Below are 23,846 nucleotides of genomic sequence, written 5' to 3'. Positions count from 1 at the left end.
ATAGGCAAATGTCTTGCCAAGAGGAGCAAATTAAATGTCTGACTCATCCAAACTCTAAACCCAGGTAGCAGTGGCCCTCTTTATACCTGGGTTAACTTATCCAAGGTTGACTGACCAAGAAACAAACAGGAGGATAGCCCGGCAGGTGTGCAAAGCTTCATCCTCACACTGTGATCTCATTATTGCACAGCTAACCCCAAAACCGTTTTCAAGACTAGAACAATCTATTCAGCCATTTCCTAACTGCTTTTTCCAATACAGTGTCATTGGGGAGCTGGCGCCTATAACGGCAAGCTACAAGCGCAAGCAGGTTACACCCTGGATGGGATGCTAGTCCATCACAGGGCACACACAGACTCAAAAACACTCACACTGGTGCTAATTTCAGAAACCAATTAACCTACCAGTATGTTTTAGGACTGTGAGAGGAAACCGGAGCACCTGGAGGAAACGCGGATGAGCATGGGAAGAACATACAAACTCCACAAACACCCAATTAATTGGTCTCAGGGTTCCAGTGCTGCAAGGCAACAAAAGTTAACCGCCGCACAACTATGCTGCTCTTCAAGACTACATCGTTCTGGCAGGTTTTTTGATATGTTAGGATGATGTCTGATATGCTCAGTAAAGAAATTCACAATAGCTAATTATCTTTATATATCTTACAGACATAGAGAATTCATTAACATGCTTTTCTTCACAATGCATTCTCAGGTGACAGGTTATGATGTCAAAATGTCTGCACCGATGTCAACTTTCTATACCAGTTAAGCTTTCATTGCTTCTCTCTGTATTATCAGGACTGGACCTACAGGTAACGATTCAAAAATACTTAATCATTTCATGACAAAAATGGACTAACCAGACTGAACAGCAGCCTGTAGAGGATGTCACTGCTTTATGATCTGCCTGGAACTGACCTTCAGACTGTGAGATTTTTATTTCAAATGCCAAAGGCACAGCAGGGTACCGAATTCTGAAATGTCGCCTATCATTTGGGGCATTAACAGATCTTTTACTAATATTTAGACATCCCATGCAATCTGTTTATCTGCCACTTCAGGCATTCACCAACTGTTAATAGACCTTTACTCTGTTTTAAAATGTGAAGGTAAAAACAGAAGCAGAACTTGCGCCCCTGTCAAAACTTATGCCATTATTTCTGTGCATGCAGCTACAGTTTTGTGGAATCTTGAAATTCAACAAAATTTGACAACAACTAAATGACAACAATTAAAGCATATAAGTACATCAGAACAATCTACATCCATTAAAAACCTAGGAAATGCAGTTTCTTACAAACTCCATAAAGAAGCAGAGAACAACATGTGATGATAAGGTACAGTAATACACTGTATATAATCTAATAATACACATCAACCTGTAAAATGTGAGGTCTAAGAAAAAGTGACTTTGATGGAGAAGAAACTAATTTCACTATACACTAAGTCAACATTTATAATCTTGGAAAGTAGTGTGTCCAGCTTCATAATGTGTATTGGTATTACAAAGGCTGCATATTCTCAGAGATCTGTGGTGGGGAAGTGGGGTGTCAGCCAAAGTGTGATCCAGAGGCTTTGGCAGCTATTCCAAAATACTGCAGATGTTTAAAACTTCAAAGGCGCGGTCAGCCATGTTGAACAACACCAGCAAACAATGGGCTTGTGGTCCAAACTGTGACTCAAAACATGTCAGCTGGCCACCGTAGCACTGTACCCTACTTACAGGCACTTTAAGTTCTGTTTCAATGCAAAGCATTTGTGAATCAGCTATATTCTATGCCAGAACAGTTGTGGTCTCTGTCCATTATCTGCCAAAGCATCATTGGACTGATCAACATCTGCGTGTGTTGCTTGTGCAAGTTGAGACTTGGACTATAGCAAGTTCGTTTAACTGATGAGTTAACAACATTTTGAGAATCACAGGACAAGATGAAGTTTGGAAATAACTGACATCTAATATTGCTTTCTGCTGCTGGTCATGACCTCAGGAGAAGAAGAAAGAAGCCTACAAGAAAATGACCATATTTTGTAGGAGTGTAGTTATTTCTGATTTATAAAGTAACAGACCTTTTTTTCTTTGTACTGTAGATATGATAGTTTGCTGGCACACATAGTGTTATTGATTTTAAAATGCTTTTGTCTAATTTTCATTTCCTATTAAATATTACGCATGGGCTTAGAGTGTTTCTTTAAACTCTGGCAATCATTTAATTTCTTTTGTAGCTGTGTCATTGACAAACATTATTACTTCATTAAAGCCACATTTAGAGGAGGATAAATTGCCACTTTTTACCTTTTCAATCACAGATCCAATAAACAAGCCTTGAAGGTATATTAGCTGTCAAATTTAATACACTTGGTGTGGAAGGAACCATCAATTCCTTTGGGGATGTGGATCCACGAGTAAAGAATCAATGACAGCCACAAGCAGGCACTCACTTCTACACCTAGAATGATTCTTCTTGGCAAATTCTGAATGCAAGCAGCCATAACTACCTTGCAGTGCCTCTGGGTTTCTGGTTAAGTTACAATAGGCATGGGCTGGGATATATAGGGAGCACACTACTATAAGCCAAAATTGATCTTTTAATTGATTATGTCATTTATGCGAAACATTGGCGATTAGGGAGAGATCTAGTACAATTTTGCATTTAAAGCTTCTTCCCAGGAAAAAAGATTACTATTTACTACTACATGCATTTACAGTAACACATACTGTATATAATTATGTATTATGGAGGTTTCCATATTGATACCTGAGAATAAAAGTGAGCTGAAAGAGCTGGTTGTTTTGAGCTTGACATCCTATGCACTATATGACTTCATTTCATATCAGAAATTGTCACTCAAGTTAAGTTTGAAGACTTCCAACTCATTATTTGTGATAACGTTATATGCAGTTTCAACCTAATTCCAAACTATTTGGCCTTTTGCTTTTTTGTAATGACTATATGCGGGGATGTTAGTACAATCCAATGGAATGAAAGAGAAGTTTATTGGGAGCTTCGTTGATTTATGACGTGATAATAACCTGGCATGTGAAATACAGGCAGTGCTTGACTGGGTTGTGAGCCACAGGAAGTCTAGCACACTGTAAAAATGTTACTTGTGGAACCAGACTGGGCTTAAGTTGTACAGCCGATTCAGTAAACTACAGTCTTCATACCCACTTATTTTATGGAATACTGCCATTACAAAGAGCATATGTCCTCTTCAATTACTCCAAAAGAACAGAAATAATAATCAGAATGCCTGTTCGTGTACTTTTGATTTCAGAAGGGAACAGAAAACAAAGGCTCATCAGGTGGAAAATAACACACAAACTTGATACCATTTGTTAACATATTCACCCTTTGAAAGCAGAAAAAACTTCACAGTACACAAAACTTATGTCACCTTCAATTATTCAACTTGACAAACATTTTTTCAGATACTGTTACACACCACTACAAATCAAATTTGGTGACCAAAAAATTACTCAAGTTTGTAAGCAAAAATGGGACACTGTGCAACAGGGCAGTTAAATACTTCAGTTTTGTCATTGATTGTTCATGACAAAATGGAAGTAGTTCTTTATACAACAGTGTAGATTACCATAATGTTGTCACTTTAAATTCTTTAGTTCACCTCCTGAGTAAAACATAGCATGCTTGTAAACCTATGGAATATTCGGCTTTACACTGAGAGGCATAATGGTAACAAAAGCACTACAATTTAAATATACATGGTAACATCGCATAAAAAAAACACAGATGCAGCACTTATGCTTAGAACAATGTCTTGAAAAAGTATAAAATAGTGTTGAACTCATAAAATGAAGGTGCTTTAGAAGTAGACAAAAGATGTACAGAAATTAACAATAATAATCTGGGAACATTCTCAACAGAGTATGAACAGGCTATAAAAAAAGTAAATACTTTAGAGGTAGCACAGTAGAGAGGAGAGAGCAAATAATAATGTATTATTCATCCAATATATCCATGATTATGAAAATTAAAAAAGCACAATAAAAATTAAGGGATTTGCATGCCTTTTTACCCTATTACTTCAAAATTAAAAGCCTTTTCCATGGTTTAATAGTGTTAATTCTTAAATACCCATCAAGCAAGTCCCCTGTCTCTCTGCCCTCACATGTTTGCCACTTGGGAGTAGAACAGCTCTGACTGGATATTTATTATTTCATCCAATACCAATTTTCCCATGCTCTAAAAATTATTAGATATAATCATCTATAATAATTGTGCATATAATTGTGCTTCTAAGCGAAATTGATTCATGCTTGATATCTATATATCTAAGGTTGTTCATTTAGATTACTTTAGGCTACTTTACCATTCCTTTTACTTGTGATACATTAAATGTGCAATAGCTACTACATGTACATGTACTACAGCACTACGTTATCGTAGCAAGATTGCAAAAATCAGAGTAAGGTTCTGATCATTAGAATTGTTAAACTGCAGATGAAAGTGTTTGAAATAATGCCAGTGTATAAATTAAGTAGAAAATTACTAACCTCTGCATTTTAGAGAAAATATAAAAATTGGACAGTTATGTCTAAAAACTAATAAAGGAAAATTAACAGAAAAATGAACTGGATTTTGCATTTATGGGAGTAGTCTAAAACAATGGAGAGATTGTTTTAGGTTACAAGCTTTTTTGCAAGATTTAAAGACAAGCTCAAGATGACACACAGTTTATTACACCCCACCTAATCGACTAATGTACCTACTATACCAACTCGTCAAGTAAGCATCTAGTGGTGCAGAAATGGGGTTAAAGGTGGCAATAAAGTATCTGGCATTAGTCAATGTCTTGTGTGTTTCTGTCTATCCTTTAGACATGAAAGCTATGTTTTGCTATAGCACTATAAACACTAGCAATTTTTGCTTTACCATTAACTGCAGATGTCAATGTTGGAAAAATCAGCTCCCACAAAACAGTAAAAAAGGATAGAATGTCTTGATTGAAATGCAATTCTCACCTATGGGATGTGTGGACAGTTCCAACAGGAAACTCTGTTCTGTGTCAAAGTTATTATGAAATATCTTTGAATATTTATTTTAGCCCACAGGAAATAAGGCACTTGTGCCACAAAATTCGAAGTAACAAAAATTTCATACTCAGCTGAGCTGATGTCACTATATGCCAGCTGCAATGATAAAATAAAAAAAATCTGAAATAAGAGCACTACTGTCTTAAAATTTTTACTGATACAGGCACACTACAGTACCTAAATAGCATGAATAGTTCACACTGTAGTTGCCTAAATTGTATGGAAAAAAAATTATTTCTTACATTTCAAGGAGATAATGTATAGAATGCGACAAAGATGTTAAGCAATGCTTTCTTTTTAAATTACAGATTTCAAAAATTTGATTTAAAGCATAATTCTAATTTATAAGATAATTTTAACTTGAGTAATGACTGCTACCTACTCTTGAGTGTTAGGCTTCAGTTTATTTCGATCATCTAACAAACTTTGGATTAAAAACATCTCAGTTTGCAGTTAAACTCACAAAACAAAGGAAACATGCATGGGGTGTATTGGAGGGGTGGATTAACTGGTTAATATAAAATTGCATGATGGAACTTCACAAATATGCACAACGAGGATGAGCTGCCACTGTTTACCTCAACTTACCTGAAGATGCACCACATTCACTCTTTCATCACAGAGTCTCAAGAGGCAAAACAGAGCAGACAATGTATGGTACCGGTCTAGTTGCGATTTAAAAAAAAAAACACCCCTAATAAAGCTAAAATCAGGCTGGCACTTTAGCAGCTCCTCTCTGACAGCTTTATCCAGTGCACATCTCGGAAATGTACAGCTCTCTGGGTGCAAGGCTGTAATTTGTGTGACAGGGAAGCAGCATGAGGTGGCCATATTAAAAACAGAACTTCTCATTTCATACAGCTGGAAAGCACAATAGTTTTCATCTTTGGGATGGCCTGACTGTCTAATGAATACCTGAACAATACTGAACAGCCTGTAGATATTTTTTACCTTTATTTTTTATTACTATGTGGCAGGAAATTCAGTACTTTAAGCCTACATCCAAAAAAGCAATGGCTGATGGGATCTACATTCCAGTAGGTTTAAAAAACATGGAGCTCATAATAAAAGTTCAGAGGAAAAACAAAGCCCAGCTTCTGGCAATCACCATCACTAGAGAATAAATGTAGGAATTGAGTCTACCTTCAATGACTCAAATGCCATTCTACCAATTCCAAAGGCAACCCCAATGCATCCAAACATTGGCTCATTTGATAGAAAAGGGGAGTTTTTTCTGTCATGAGCACATGGTCAGAATGTCATCGTTCAAGCCAAATTATACCCTATAATCGTAATTCCTCTAATTCAGATACAATAGGTGATGGTGTTGAACTTTCTCTGATGCCTCAGTTGTTAAAAACTCAGGATTAAAAATGAATTGATCAAACAAATCTTGAAAGCTAGCACCAGCCATCACTGACTTAACTCATAAATGATGTACAGTAAATGATTGCTGAATCTAAAGTCTTTCCCAAGGAGCTTCTGTTTTTCAACCTTTCTGTGCTTGCAATTCTACTAATTTAAATAAATCACTAGGCCCTATTTTTTTATCCTCTGAGAAAGTAATGAAAAGGTTAAAGTACGGATTAAACAAAAATCAATATTTACTTATGTGACTTTAATTTTCTAATAAAGGTTCAGACAGGGACACAATTTCCCATTGAAGATGTACAAAAGATTTCAAGACAAAGGAAGTCTAAAAATCTGACAGGAAATTTAATTTAGTTTGGACTAATGACAGTATTTAACACTTCAGTGTGCTGTTAAATTAATCCAATGAACAGCCAGAGGCAAGATACTGGTTAGCTTCCTTTTCTTTAGGTAAGTAAAAAAAATAGAGAGGAAGTAATCATAAAAAGTATGACACTGAAATATATGAACAAGTAAAGTGTAAAGTTTAATTTCACACTGAAAAGTAGGGAAAAAACAATGTTTCGTCTGAGACTGTTTTTTCAGCTTCAGAGCCCAAATGTGTTTTTTCTCTCTGTTTTCCTGCATAGAATTAACTTCTGCTTGTACAGTACCTTTATACCTCACAGGCTGACAGAGCTCAAATATGTGTGCAATTAAAAAAAAGAATGCTGTCCTTTGGCAAATGGGTGTGTTTATATTGCATTTATCACACTTCACTAAGTGCCTAATAAGTGCAATAATCACAGGTGTGTAGGTGTTCAGAAATATTAAGATGCATATCTCTTTCTCACTTGAATGCTCTAGAACAATGTTTACTGGAAAGAAGCTGCAGGACATAAAGTCTCATCCGGCACCTTTGAGTCATCTCCTGCTCAAGAGTCACCTCACTGACTCTGCAGGAGATGATTCTTAAACTCTTCCAACACAGCTATTTCTCAAACAAGATCACTTTGGAAATAGAGCCAATTAATGTATCAGGTATGGAAAACATTGGAACACGCTACATAAGTTAGCCTGTCCAAAATAAAACATACACTTTTCAAAATGAAACAAGAGCTTTGTTTCTCTAAGCAATATTGTGCAAGACTCATGTAGGATCTTTTATCACCATCTCAAGTTTACAAATACTTCTTCAAATGAAACCAATTACTAAACATGACTTATTTCATTTGAGATGTTTTCATGCTGAGTGTACTGCACTGCTAACACTTGCATGAGAAAGGGAGTGTTATTTGTCTTTGTTGTCATGTAAGAAATGGCAGTTCATACCAGCAGCTCATTAAAAACCTGTATGTCTGTTGCACCGACCAATACCATACTGAACCATTGGTATTTGCTTCTAATGGGGAATAAGTAAAAATACACAAATTATCTCACAGTGTTCATCTTATTAGCTCTAATATAATGAATTATACAATACAAGGCCCATCTAAAACTATTCTACAAGGTATGAGAGCTGACTCCAAGACAGACTATGAATGGAACTGAAAGGAAGACTGAACTTGTACGGGCATAGATTAGATGACAAATATAACAATGGCAAGACAGGAATCTGTAATCGAGGATCTTAATGTGTGAATATTGTCTCAAACATGAACTGCAGGTACAAAAAGGATATATACCTGCACAGTGCAGCTGAAAAGAGATGTGTAGACAAGACAGGCTGTAAAGAGATGCTCATCCATGTTGATAAATACAGGTATTTTGTAAAGAATGTTTGGGTATAAAAAAAAGTAAAACAGAACATCAGCTCTATCTATATCTTCCCTGTCTTCTTTTGCCTTTTAAGAAGGGTGGTAAAGCTATCCCACTTTTTTACATTTATACGTTAGATATAAACATAAAATTATAAATAAAATAATTTCTAACTACTGGATTAACAGAAATGTATGTGACTGAATTGAATGGAAAAAACATTCAATTATAGTTTCAAACTCCAATTCACCATTCCTTAAAAACACTGGTGCTTCCCAGAATTTAACCTCCTAGGTGCAATCCATACAGTTAACCATACTTAAGTCCCCCCGACAAAGGAAAGCTGTGCTCTACCCATGGCATTTGACAGTTCTCAGTGCGTATAACTAGGTTCCACCTACTTCCTTTCTCTCCCTTTTGCTCTGTTTGCTGCATTTATTAATATACACGCAGGAAAGATGCATGCTGGCGCAATACATAATTTACCACAAGAAAGCCAACATTGTCAAGATGTGTAGGGGCACTGGCTCGTTGTGGTCTATTAGCTCTGAACTTTTTGAGGAAGAGCTCCAGGGTTCCAAGGACAACTGTCAGGAGACGAGAGACTTTGAACTCATGCTAATGAAGCCTGCGAATGGGCTGTAAACACTGCAGAATGATGTAGAAGGAATATATTACAATACATAAAGCACAACAGTCCCTCTGGATGGAATCTACAAGGGGGGTCTAGAGGATTAGATCACGTGGAAATGTCTCTGGATTCCAGCTCTTGTGGACTAGGCAAAAAAACAACGTAATAAAATGTTCAATTTCTACTGTGTATCTGGAAAAACAAATACTTAAATTAAAATCTATGATGTGTAAATATTCAACAGGCCTATTTTTTAAATAAAGAGGGAATACAATTTTTCTATTTTAACTTTTAATGCTCAATGAAAGATTTATAACGAAAAATATGCAGTATATGGATTATAAGAAACAATTTATATTTCTGTTTCACATGAATAGCTTCTGAAGAGACCTGCTGCATTTAAAGAGAAACGCAAAAATTATTTTAAGAAGCTATTTTTTTAGAAAAATAGAAATATATATTTTGTGATACCCACCAAATTTTTAGATTAGCCAATCGTTTCATTTTTATGTCTGGGCTTAAGTCTACAAATCATGCGACCTCAGATGATGGAGAATAAGGAAGACTCCACCAACAGCCTATCTACAGTACATCTTTTAACATGTCACAGGCAACACAACCCCATATCTAAAGCTGAGCACCGATTGGAGGAGAGAACCACGAGAGCCCTAACTGGCTAATCCCAGTGATGCTCAGCCAATTATGTGCTACAGCTTGAAGCATCTCGGTCATAGTCTGCCAGTGACTTGAAGCGGGATCGAACTCATAATCAAACGCACACTTGAGTTACTTTTCAATGTTATTTTCTCTCAAAGGAGTTTGTGCTCAAACATGGAGTGATGACAGTCGTGAAGATCCACTAACTCCAAAACACTGCAGGGGCATGGTACTTTGAGCCTGACAGTGCAGGGAAGGTTACTGACAAATGAACGAAAAACTAGAGCTGTTCTTTTGGAGAAACGACCAACAAGAATGTACTGTATGCCAGAAACATCTAATGAATGCTACAACCGTTCCTTTCTATTGTTTAACTACAGAAGTCTATACACATCCAAAGATCAAACTTCAAATCACTTCAAATTAATCAAGCAGGTCACAATTCATTGTATATACTGCATGGTTGTATTGTCATATTCACAGTTGTTTCACATAGTTGTGGTGCATATCTCTATGTACACATATGTGATCCTTTTTCTGAAAAATAAAAATTGTTTTCTGTTGCCTGGGAAATTATTCAGTTTCTGTTACTGGCAAACAGAAACAGACTATAGTATTATAGATATTTTTTGCTGGATTAATAAGTGCTCACCATTAACAGAAATCATGGAAGATGTAAAACTATACATCCTTACATATGAATTGTGAGAGAAAATGGAATTGTGTTAAAATGCAGGTATTATACATTGCTCCTTTTAATGGGCAGACCCAGCATGTTATTTTAGACTGCTTATCCTTTCAATGCTTTTACATTAGTAACTTAATATGTACAGTATATACACCATCATCCACTGAATGTCGACAAATTTAACCTTATGGTGACATACCTGTACTGTATATGTGAAAGAATGTGTATGCCAGTATTGATTTTATGAAAGAGATTTACTGGAAATACAAATAGTGGGATATTCAACACAAATATCACATGACTGAAATCATATACTGTATGCTGTACAAGATGCTGAATAAAGTGAAAAACATGATTAAGCACAGCCTTGATGCACTTTTGCACTTCAACCTATGTTTTCAAATTGTTAAGAAATGTAACTATTTGACTATTTTATATGCCAAAGCAGGAGATTCAGGATTCTTATTCCCTATAACACAAAAAGACACAAACAGGCCACACCAGATTTTTAAAAAAGTTTTGCCATCTGCTTGCCCTCTTTCTTTCTACTCCAAAATGGTCTAAAGAATACAAACAGAATATGAGACAGGAATGCAATTCAATTTCAGGTCAGTGAACCCCTGAACTGCAGCTGAATGTGTGTAACTAACAATTCTGATGCTCGAAGGAACACAAACAGAACATAGCGAACAAATCAGAAGGCCAGAGCAGTATTTACAGCCGAGACAAATTAAGACGAGGGAGTGGGCTCTGAAACAAAGCAGGTTATTTCAGCATTCAGTTGATTTATAATTATTTGTCTAACCCATGAAAGTCTGCTGATGACAGCGTTTTAGGAATTTCACTGGTATGACATCCTGTGCCCAGGATGGGCACCAGGCATGCACAGTTTTAATGACCAGAAGATTCCAGAGCAGCATAATTTATTGTCTGCACATTACCATCCCAAATTCAGCTTGCCTATTTAGGGGATTAAGATAATGCAGGAGAACAAAATCTGCACTCTATCTAGTTAGCAATCATAAAAACAAACCGGGGAAGTGTAGTTCATTTTGAATCTAGGTTCATAGAACATTACTCACTTTATTGTCAGCCTGTTATGTTTAAAATCTGTTCAATGATTTGTTATTATCTTCTACTGTATATTGAAGGTACTGTACATAAAGAATCGATCTCTGTTCAATAACTGAAATAAATGAGTGACAAAGAAGCATACACTGTTGTGATCTAATGATGTACGATCGATGGTTTTCTAAAGTAGCCTGAGCCATTTCTCTGTGTTGTAATTAGCAGTGTATACTACCCAAATTAATAATAAGATGTTGTAGGAATAATATTCCGTGCTATATGTTTTGGGAAAATGGCAGCTAGAACATTACAAAAAAATGGCCCAAAAAATTTCAGAATGTAGTGTCAAGCCCTTTCTCTGATGAAGGCACCTTAAGATATGTCCTTTGGGAAACATTAAGACATGACGAAATAAAAAATAAACTCATCAAAGTGCAGACTGTCTGAAAATGGACATGCAGAAAGGCCTCGAGCGGCATTTTTACAAATGCATCTGTGTGCAGATGTTCTGTGGAGAACAAAAAGAGACCACAGAATGTGGCAATAATCTTTGTTGCACTGGTGAAGTATATTAAAGTCAAACTGTTTTATTGGATACTGTTTTCTTTTTCCAAGGGTGAAAATGAAGTATTCTAACCATGTCCTCATTATTTTGTTTTTAAATAGTATTCTTTTACATTTAAGGGCTTAAAAAAAGGAAAAGCTCTAGTCCTAGCAGCAGTCCTGCCCCATATACCACAGTGCTGAGAGACGAGACCTGGTACCTTTGAGAGGTCTCTGAAGTTGCCTGGAAGAGTGAGATCCAGCTCCTCAGACTCGTAATTTGTGAGGACCCACGGAAAGACGGGGTACTGGTTTAAATCATTGTATGTTCGCCCTGGGGAAAGAAAGATAGAAATGTGAAGGAAGCACAGAGATTCAGCGGGTATCCAATAGTGAGCTCATGTTACAGCAGAGACGAGTGTACAGCATTCCAGCACCCCCAGAGCAACAGCGAGCAACGAGTTTCCTTCGTGTTGTTTCCAGTCAGCCTTTTCTAACCTCGAGGGTACTAACTTCATACTGAGAAAACAGGATTTTGTGTCATCTCTGTAAAGAGCAAAGCAGCATACACATACAGACAAAGCTTAAACCAATATTGAAGGAAAGGAAAAACCCAGTGCCCCAGTCATAAAACGTATTTAAAAGACATTCCTGGAAAAGAAAATTATAAAATGCTAGAAAAATACAGTAATAATAATATTTGAACATTTAATACATGCTTTAGAGACATGAAATATTTTTTAACTGTTTCCAACATGATTGATAATATGTTAATAGATTATAGACAGAACGCAGACAAACTACAATGACCATTTTTTTAAGAAATACAGACTGGAAACATCTAGACTTCTTGTTTAGGTAAATAACTTTTGTTTTGTTAGTTATGATGATGAAGACAGGAGCTCTGTGTTAGTTCACAGGGAGCTCAGGTCTAGTTCAGAACAAACCACTTCTGTTTAACAAAATAGAATCAGCATGACCACTGTGTGCTCAATAGATTTAAAAAGACTTAAAGTCTTGGTAGCACTTAAAGTCAGTACTATTTTTTTTTCCATTCAGTTTGTTCTCATTTTATCAAGTGTCATTCTGTGGCATTTCTTTGATAACTTCATATAGCGTATAAGATGTATGTATATAAAACAGTACATGATTACATTTATTCACAGATTGCGGTTTAATTATATTTAAATACAGTAATAAAATTCCACACATACCCGACTGCCTCTTTTCCCACACAAACAATTGTTCTCAAAAATTCAAGATTTAATAAACTCATGAAAGTGCAGACTGTTTGAAAATGGACATGCAGAAAGGCCTTGAGCGGTTAAATGTTTAATGAAAGGCCTCGAGAAGTTTGATGTTCTATAATTCTGTGACTAATTCATACTTATAGTTAAGGCACAAATACTGAGATGAACCAAACAGTAATTTAGTTAAATGCAAAAGAAGTACTGAGATTTTGCTATGATGGAGACAGCCCTTGCACTTGACTGTGTATTTGGTAACTTTGGAGAAATGTACCTCCAGCCTCCATGACAGTGACTACATTGAGACAGTTCAACTTCAGTGCCTCCAAATGTGTCATCTGTTTCTGATATTACATTCCATCATATGAAATACATCGATAACAAAAAGCTAGAAATTAAAAATACTGTATCCTTCCTTTATACTGTCAGTATGACAAATCACTTCTAAGCTATATTTTTAAAACACGTAATGCAACAATTGCAGTGAAATTGAAAGGTGAGTGATTATTGAAAAATAAGTGAAATTAATAAATCTTTTTAATTAACAGTGATTGTTCCCTTTTTTCATAATACTCGATTTAAATCCTATTTTTTTAATTGCTATAATAACTGGTTTAAAATAAGTTTAAAAATGTTCATATATCAGGTCAAACAAATATCATGACACTCGTTTGACATTTTTGTTTAAATACAATAGAAAAGGCTCAGAAAGTTGAAAAATCTGTTAAATAGAATTAAAATTTGTGGGATTTGTGCCTTCAAAGCAAAAACAATGTGAAACAGCAAATATCCATTTTAATATCAATAGTTGTGCCATGAAACGTAATTCATTACACCAAAGCCTAATGTTCAGGCACTACAGTATTATTCAGGTATAAAAAAATAAAGTTTATTCAGTTTTATAAAAATGAAACGCTTGGGCAAAAGTTGACAAAAAGATACAGTTAAAATATTTTTTATCATAAAGGTCTTCCATCACTCTGACAGGGAACAAAGGGCTGAAGTGTGGCTGGTATTTCCTGAAAATCTCTCCTGCCTGCCAAATCTCCGCAAGTTTTTTCCTCTTCTAAAGTATCCAGTTCAGTTTGTCCCCACACAGCACCCTTACAACACTCTTGCTGGGTGATACAAATGATACAGTACAGTTCCACACAAATTTCAGGAAACATAAGCGAACTCACTTACACTAAAGGACTTTTGATAAGATCTTCCCAGGAACTTTTTGTAATTTCCACATACACATTCTGCAAGTGTTTAATGTTCCATATATTTAAATTTCACAGTGCCTGAATGTATTTAGCGCTTTTTGTGTCAATTGAAAGGAAATTCAGCATTTGTAGACTGATATATTTTTTGTTCTAATTTTGCATTTTCGTATATCATTTTTTGGATTGGGAGTTGCTTCATTAGGCCTGGCCTTAGAAGGCCTCATAACTACATAAATTCCAATACACATAAGCCCTGTTAAACCTCTTTTGAATGAAGAAATAAATCATTCATAAATAACAGTATTCATTAGAACATTCACATCAGAAGCAGCTATGAGGGTGTTCAGTGGGGGAAACTTTTTAAATGTGCATGTTTCTTTTTGTTTCTCTTATTTTCAAACTGGCTCAAAGAAATAATTTATATAATGCTCTGTTTGCTTTCTATAGGGTCAGACACCAGACAGAAAAGTTTAAATAGAAAGAAAATAGGCAAAGCAATTACAACCTATGGTGTCCCAAGTATACAAAGCCTCAGCCTCAGACTATAATGATGGTAAATACTATCATTATAGTAGTTACATTTTGAAGAAACGGAACAGTAAGTATGAAGGGTATGTTGGCTTCCTGCAGTTCAGTGTGGATGTGTACACAGATAATGATGTCTTCTATGAGCATAACAGACTACAATCTGAGCTGAATACGCAGTGCTCCAAGAGGTTAAATACTTGTAGATCCTATAACCCTGACATCATCAAAATGGCTGTTCCAAGATGAAATCCATATGTCTGCTCATACTGCTACATTATTTTAATACAAAGCTGGAACTATTCAAGCTTTTTTTTTAAGATTTCTCCAAATTCCTTCCCTCCCTGTTCTGTTTTCTTTTAACACCCACATCCTAGAAACCTATTTGCTGAACTCTGGCTTTCTTTTTTGTGGAGAAGGCAAAACGCCTGAACCATTAGCCACTAGGGAAGTAAACCCTAAGCTTTGAATTGAGTGTGCTACCAATAGCTGGCTTCCTCCCGGTATTTCTGCCTTGTGCTGGGACCATTCTGTAACAATATGCAGCATTATTACAGCTCTTAAAAAATATATTACCTGGAAATAATGGGAGTACGAGAAGAATAAAAAAAACTAAGCTTAATTAAACAAGTTAATATTATCAACTTCAGAAGGCCATTGAAGAGGCACAGCAGAGTTTCAAAAAGACCTGACAGAAGTTAAATCTGCTCTCAGTTGCAGAAGATGTTAATAATAGCGGAATATTGTTTAATTAGAGCACTGCCGCCTTCACATTAACACTCTTTAAGTCTGATCTTCCCCGCCTGTCTGCCGACCAGCATTGCTCAGACGTTTTTGTCATCTCTAGGTCATTAGAAGGAATTTTTAATGAATTTTCTACATGTTAGCAGTCTGCTTTAAAACTAATTAGATGACAATAATTTAGCGAACACATGCTGTAGCTAAATATAAATATGTATAATTATGCAGTGAAAAAATCACACCTCACTGAGCTCAACAGCATGTGAAAGGGTTCTTGCTTGTTCAGTCATCACAGCTTCAGCCAATCACATAACACACACCAAGAGTTTTGAGAAATCAAATCACACAGATACTGTACATTTATTTCATTTTATTAATAAATGGTCTGGTTACTGCTGAAGTGTCAGTGTCCTTTTGAACTAATTATAAGAATAATAATGATAATAATAATAACATAAATGACTTTGTGTTACTTCCTAAAAAAATAAAATTACATGTTACGTTACAAAATTACGTGATGTTGAATACAAATACAAAGACTACTTATTACCTTCAGTTACGCAAGAACACCACACAAAATCGGTGTCTCTAGCTTTCTAGGGGCTGACTTTTATGTGCTCCATAGATTGATTAATTAATTCGTGCATATTACTTTTGTAATTGTGATTCATGTAGTAACTGGTCTGAACAGAAAGCAGGTAATCTCAATGTGCCATGAGTGTGGAGATATCCCTACTAGGTAGGAAACTGTTGTTCTCCTGTCTACTTGCAGTTGTCTTAAACGACAAAGCAATGAAATTACATTTTCCCATTATTATTTCCAGACACTCTAGGAAAATGGTTTGTTGACTCTAATAAAGCTTCTGTTTCAGACAAAGCTGTCAGCAGAGGAAATGGCAGAAAAAGAGAGTAGGGAAACGACCCCAGAAACAATAAATGAATCTGCAGGCAGGGTGACAGGTTATACCTCTCCTGATAAAATTTAATGTGAACGCTTCAGAATCCATCATAGCACCAGAGCCAGAGTCCCAGTGGGATAAACGCAAACTATCAAGGCACCACAGTGAAGGCCATGACAAACATAAACCCATTAGCCAGGGATTAGAAAGTAAAAAAAAAGCAACCCTCACCTGCAATGGTGTTGAGGAACATCAAGTACTCAAAGTTGGAAATCTCCCGCCTCTGCCAGCGCTGTGTCATGTTGGAGGACTTGAAGAGCTGACGAGGGGTGGCCAGGGAAATTCGCCTAGGAAACCGCAATGTCTCGTTAGTGCTTTCTGAAAGGAGCAGGGACAATATCACAATCTTTTCTACAAAAACCTTGGTCAACCCTTTCCATACACACAGTCACACAATGTGTCTTAGCTACACTCATGAATATTGTGTATTTTATGAAACACGGAATGTGTTTTCAGAAAATATTTGTCAAAAGGCAATTTGAGACAATATACAGAAAAAAACATGCTTTGCGAATAACCTCCACTTTTAGATGCTTTCCATACAGTAGGTCTGCAGAAAGCACCCAGGTGACTCAGGATGGTTTGTGGTGTTGCAGAAGACACACAGCAGTCAGAGCATTATTTCAAATCAGACACCTGAAAACAGACTAATTGGCCTAAGCCAAGCACTAGCATTCCTATGGACAAAAATTAATAACTGAGTATCAGTAAGGAAAGTCAACAGTTTTTTTTACCTTATCTAACATTTAATTTTTTGAATAATACATTTTCTTTGTTGAAAAAAATATAAAAGTAGATGTCAAATAGGGGGGAGATAATAAAGGGTTTGTTCCTCGTGTTTTTCCAATGTAAAAAAGTATACTACATGGCATGTACATTACTGTATTAATTGGTCGGCCTTTTATAACCAAAGATGTAAACAACACAGATTGTTTTTGCATCTGAAAAATTTACAATGCAGCAAGGCAGACTACCTGTTCTCCATACTCATGTTTAGAAAAAAAAAGCTTGCTTTCTCAAATAACTAATACCTTGTGTCTCAAAATATAATCTCATGCTGCTGGGTGTGCTTCTACAGTATGTACATGCAGTCAGGCACTGACATTCCTCCAGCAGGGGTGGCAGGCACTAGCTTTTTTTAAAGGTGCTTTCTTGAAGTGCTCTCCTTGCTGTAGGATCCTCCTACACAATCTAAAAGGATTACAAGGAAGTCTTTCTCTCTTCACCTAGATTTTCATTCCCTCTCACATGGACAAAAACTAAAAAAAAAACTTGGAAATTAGAAAAAGAATCTAGCACTGCTCCCAAACTGAATTCTCTTTGATCATCCACATTTTATATGGTGTTTTTAGATAGGACATAATACAAAACTGTTAAAAGGTTAAACTCCTGAGCTGCAACAAAACTACTCACATCACCTTTGTAGCAGCATAAAACATCAATTTTAAAGAAGTCTGGCTAGCAAAAAGAACTAAATATTTCAATATATGTCAAAATAAGATGTTTGCTTTGAGATGAGTCTAATGATTTTTATAGCAATCAATTCCTGTATAATGGCTTGTTCTTTCTTGATACTGTTAAAAAATACTGGCAGACACCATCTTAATTAATAAAACCTTAAATGACTTATGCTTAGGATTTTGTTACTCAAATGTCAAAAATAAACATTCTATTTTATTGAAGGAAATAGAAGTCATATTCTGATGTCACTTGGTGTTGCGCGTTGGCAAGGGACTCTCCACATGTGTGTACAACGGGGTTAGTAAAGAAATCTGACAAATGTGAACTGAAGTCTTTCATACTGTAGTCATCTCAATTTTTACATTTCTGAAATACACAACGTAATAGGACGGAGGCTTCAGAATGTAATGTCTATAAATCCAGTACCAGGTGTGTGATATAGTCTTCACAAATGGAAGCAGGTCGGTTCAAACAGGGTCAATACCCACATACTTCACTGACAGCTGCAGCGGGATTTTTAATGTCGGTGCTGCAGGCAAGATGGCTGTTTTGTACAGTAGGAAATAGCTATAAAAACTGGGTGCATGAAAAACACTAAAAATTGCAGGCCTTGTATTTGCTCGGGAATTAATTCAATGCCATCTTTTTGTATAGCTGTGGACACGAAACAACGTCAGTTCCTGTATGTTTCAAAGAATATTTTTTTTTCATAAATCAAAAAACAGAAATGTATTTGATTGTATAATAGTATTTTTTTCTAGAGTACTTCAGAAATGGATATGCTAAACTCATGTTTCCACTGATGACGCACCTGGCTTGAGGTAATCCATAGCTGGTACCAACTCCTACCCGAGGTAAGCTGTAAACCACTTTCTTCACCGTGGCCTGGTCAGGGAAGTTGAACATCACCGAAGCTGGAAGAAAGCAATCAAAGCAAAACGGTGTGATGCTGGTACTGCAATGCAATGATGTATTAAAGAAAATGAGTTTGATGTGCCAAAGAGATTACAAGTGTGCCATACTTCTGTTGGCCATGAACACTTCCAGGGCCGTGTTTTGGAGAAGGTAGCGCCTGGAGAACACTGCTCTGATCTCGCTGAACATCCATTTCCCATGTAGGCCTTCAGAATACGCCAAAACCTGAACACAGTGAACACAGCAAAGAGGCATTGGATGGGCAGCGATTGCAATCAAGAAAAATCTAAAAACACTAAATTCATCTAGCTGTACTTTATCGTGGGCTTGCCTAAGCCCCAAAACATTAGCTGTATTTCTGTTAAAAATACACCTGCCTTCCCCTCCAATATGCACATTTGTCAACTCTACATTTTATTTGACATTTGTCCTGATTCGATTAAAAAGGCTACAATTTCCAAGTAATGTCAAAATTGTTAGTCTTTCTTTGTCGCATTATCCATCAGCATTTGGTTGGGCACATTTTTGTTTTACTTAAACAAAGCCAACAATATCATATACTCCTGCAAGTTCCATTAAAACCTGTGGGAAAATTGAAACATCTTTCCTTTACTGAATACGGTCAGCATTGACACAGCACTCCTGGATGATGCTGAAGATGAGGAAATAACAAAAAACAGTAGTACTACACACTGGAGAGGGGGACAAAATGCTTAATGTACATAAACCAAGATGCTTCATCTTCATTGCACACAGTACCTGAAAAACCGAATTTACATTCATACTATTCTGTAAATGGGTATACATATTTTAACAGAGAGCACCAAATGTGTAGTTTACAATAATAATAATAATAATGAGGAGGATATGCAATGTTTGAGTTGAAAAAGGATAAAAAGCACTATAAAATGAAAAGGAATATAAATAACTGCCTATTCTGTGGCTTCTCTTTTACATACACAGGAGAATTAATATTTTTCATATTTTTCTTCCAGGACAATTAAGTGAAGGCAGAGACAGTTTGCTACTTGTTTTCTTACTGGTCTCACAGAAAATCCAAAACATTTAAGATCTATGACTCAGTCATATAAGACAAAGTGCTATGTTCTTGGTGTCTCCATAACACCTCTTGTATTGGTTCCTTTAGTGGCTTCCTAAAAAAAAAATCTGACTTTGTTTCTTCCTCTAGACAGAAGGTTTACAATTCTTGAAGTGGCTTACAGTAAATGAATCATTAAAAATTATAGCAACAATAAAAGAAACAAGTAATGCTACACAGCTACACCTTTTTGACTTCAGGACTCGAGAGGAAAAAATGAGCCTGCTTAACTGACAAGTGAAAATAATCCCCATCTCTTCTGTCTTCACCCTGAGAGGTGTTCAAAAAGGACCAAATGGTGAGTATCACAGGCCTCATAGGTCAGGTTCATGCTTTTCAAACTTAATCAAGGAGGTGTTAAAAAAAGATGAAAGCCCCTCAGCCTTCAAGTAGGGAAAGAGAGGAAGGGGGAAACGGTGAACGCAAAGTGAGATGTTCCATAGAGGAAGGTTAAGTCTGATGCTAATGCTCATTTAAAATGGTGACAGTCTGTGGTAGTGCAGGCTAGCTGGGCTGGTTTAATTTCTCTCTGGAATAGCTCTTTCCCGACCTTGTGCAGCACATCAAAGTCTCTAGAGCTCAATTAAAATTGGATTATGTTGAAATGCTCTATCTGTGGTACGCTGCTATCACTAGCACTTTTCTCTAAGTAATGCCCCACTTGACAGCTATGCATCCTGATTCAAACAGTTGTCATAGAGACAAGCGAACTAAGGAAGCAGCCTCTAACAACAAGCAGAGGAGAGGTAAATGCCAGTGCTACTGTAAATGAAGTGCTGAGCGTGGAGCACAAACATATAGAGATTCTGGGTTTTACTGCCAGAATGATCTGCAAAGAATACTTCAGTGAAGGCAAGAAAAGCTGCCATAATAATAAAAATAAGGTACGATCTCCAGGGAAGAGTTCCTTCTCTTACCCCAATAGCTACATATTATCTACACTTACCAACAATCACATGATCCTATATCTGTTCTGAGAATAGAAACTACAATTCAAAACACAAATTCCAGATGAAAATACAGTTATAAGATAGAAGTTTTTTACCTGAATATATTAACTCCGTGGTTGGGAAAGAAGTAAAATATACCAGATACATAAATAGTAAATGACTTATATTCAACAAGTTTTTGAACTGTGATAATTACGTAACCAAGTATGTACAGTAACACCATGTACTGATACATACTGTGAGGCATTAAAAAACACAATACATGAGTACTGAAATCAATAGCACACTTTGTGTTTTCATGTTGCTCCGTATATAATGATGTGGCATGATGTTAACTGTTTTTTTTTTTAATCTTCAGTGTTGGAATTATTTTTCAGCAAACTGGATGAGTCACATTTCGAAATAATAAACCTTTTAGATCTTACAGTGTTAACACAATAAAATTAATAACATTGATCTTCAGACTAATCCTGCTATATTGCATTTGCCATGTCTGTAGTGTCAAATCTGCTAGCAGAAATTAAACTTTGATAACAGGATTTTTTTGCAACTGCAATGGAATAAAAAATGAGGTTATGTTATTAAGCTTTCCATATAATTTATGCAAAAATAGTAAAGTTAGAGTAACTACTGATGGTCTCCTGGGAAGCCTATTACTAAAAGGCTGGTAACCTTGAGGTAATCCTTAACTGTTAATCTCCATGTCAGAAATGTTATCAAAATGTAGGTCTTTTATGTCTAAAATATTGTTTGTATTTGACCTCGCTAAGACTGATGTGGCTTGGCTTTGTTTTTTTCAAGAAATGGTTATAGTAATGCTTTTCCTGTGGTGGTTGAGGACCTACAAAGGTCCTTAATAGGTTGAAAGTTCTATAAAATATTTATGTTCATTTCCAATGTGGAGCCAAATTATATCTTGATATAATGTTTGTTGTCTCACTTCACTGGTTACCTATTAAGGTGACTTTGAAACCTTGCTTCTCACTAAAAAGGCTCTGCACAATTTGGCAGTATCCTACAGTATATTAGGTATTTACTTAAATATTATATAATCCAACTAGCAGTTTATGTTCCTCCTGTAGTAATAAGGCATTCGGTCGGGCATCGTACTATTAAAAAAGATCAATTGTTAAAAAAACAAACAGTGCAATAAGTTCAATACCTCGTCCCTCAATTGACACGTGTTCTCAGTCTGTCAAAGTTTTTAAATCACAGTTATACATGTATGTTTAGATTTTAAAGACAATTTGCTTCCATATTCTTTATCATCATCGTAACCATTTTTAAACACAAGAGAGGACCACGGAGGCACAACACAATGAGAAAGCTCTAGAAACATCAAGAAGATGGAAAAGAGCAAAACATGATGAGGTATTTTCTATCTAGTAAAACAGAACTTCTTTTGATCCATTACCTTTCACATTACACCACCAAAGATCCAGTTCTAACTCTCCTAATAACCTTGACCTCTGCACTTTGTTTAGTTTCCTCTTTTTTAAGGTTTATTTTCGATCAAATTTTCTGCCTTATTTATTTTTTGCCTGCAGTACTGCAGTTATCCAGTCCTGGTTCCATAGGATCCCAGTCTCTTCTGGTTTTTATTCTAGTGAAGCTCTTAAGCCCTTAATTCAACAAAGTGCTTGATTTATTCCAGTTTTCTGCACTCATGTTTCAGAAATGATCTCTCTTATGCCTCATCCTAGTTTTAAATTGTTATTCTCCCACAGTTTTCTAACTAGTTTTTCTAATTGATTATCAATTAATGATAAATAAGCATTCTCAGTGATGCATAGACTCACTGCTTTAATTAAATGTGATAATTTAAACACTAATTCTTAATTGGGTGAAGCTCTGAAATCCAGCATCTACTCTAACATTACTAATTTAGATAGTCATGTTAATGATAATTTCCTAACCCAATACTACTATTTAAAAGATCAATTAGGAAAAAAACCCAACACATAGGGCCATATGTTCAAGGAGCAATAATCTTAATAAAGAGTTTAGGTAGGACAGAAAAGGACAGAAGAGTGTTCCAAGACCTGGAATTGATGGCCTAAAAGAATCCACCACTAAATTCACTAATCTTTTTCTGTTTCCTCAGCATTCTTTTCAAATTTTAATGTGATGTTATTCGCCAATGACGTTATTTTGTACAAATAGTGTATATATTATGTATGGAAATGTTTAAAAGCAACAGTATAAACAAAAAATCTACAGTGTTAAAACTAAGAGATTAAGTGTCCTTATTATGCACCTATAAATATGATACTAAAACTTTACTGACTGAGTAAGACAGTAATGCTGTTTTAAAAAGGAAAACAGTAGTATGCACAAATAGACAAGGACACTTCAGGTGCATAGATGAGCCTTTATGATTTATACAATATTTTATTACATGTTAAACCACTCCGTATAAAAGTCAGAAAATTGTACTTTAAGATACATTTACCAAAAAGCTCTGAAATGTACCTAATATATATTTTCTATTGTTGTAACTAATAAGTTGCTGTTTACGTGATAATACTGACATTCATAAAACTGAAAGCAAACTGGGGATGCATCTCTCATTTCCAATGAACACAGATCTTTATCTTAATCAGCTTTGCTTATGTGATCTGCTCAGGGTCTTCATGCTGTAATAATGCAGAGTGTACAAAGTGCAGGCCAAAAGGGATGGTCGTACAAAACAAAAAAAAGGTGTCAGATTTTAAAAACCGCCCGGATCAAAATATTTGTCAAGACAACAAAGCTTTGGTTTAAACCAACAACCAGGGGCCCCTCTAGACCCTGGTCTTTGACAAAGCTCAGCCCTCATTTTTTGAAGCCCAGCTGTAAAAAATGCCATTTAATGAACCTGTCTGGTGAAACCGTCCCCATCCTGTCAGGAGTGTCAGGCGGTGACAAGCGCAAGGGACAGCCGCCTCCAGTCACAGACAAGGCTGCCAGCTGGAGACTTCAGCCCCAATCTAATCACACCACCAGAAA

General features: G+C 36.0%; 1 protein-coding gene across 5 annotated transcripts in view; it reads right to left on the bottom strand.

Annotated features, from left to right (window-relative positions):
* Positions 1 to 23,846, bottom strand: part of nbeaa (neurobeachin a) — a 356,961-nt gene that overhangs the window by 42,437 nt on the left and 290,678 nt on the right. For all 5 annotated transcript variants that reach the window (XM_088922429.1, XM_088922430.1, XM_088922431.1 and 2 more), the window contains 4 exons: positions 18,917 to 19,034; positions 18,706 to 18,808; positions 16,605 to 16,720; positions 11,975 to 12,087 (listed from right to left, as the gene is read on the bottom strand). In XM_088922429.1, coding sequence (XP_088778555.1) covers positions 11,975 to 12,087; positions 16,605 to 16,720; positions 18,706 to 18,808; positions 18,917 to 19,034 — 450 coding nt within the window. The remainder of the gene's footprint in view (positions 1 to 11,974; positions 12,088 to 16,604; positions 16,721 to 18,705; positions 18,809 to 18,916; positions 19,035 to 23,846) is intronic.

This window comes from Atractosteus spatula, chromosome 7 (genome assembly GCF_055471065.1).
Source record: "Atractosteus spatula isolate fAtrSpa1 chromosome 7, fAtrSpa1.hap1, whole genome shotgun sequence".
NCBI lineage: Eukaryota > Metazoa > Chordata > Actinopteri > Semionotiformes > Lepisosteidae > Atractosteus > Atractosteus spatula.
This window is presented reverse-complemented; position numbering and strand designations above follow the sequence as displayed.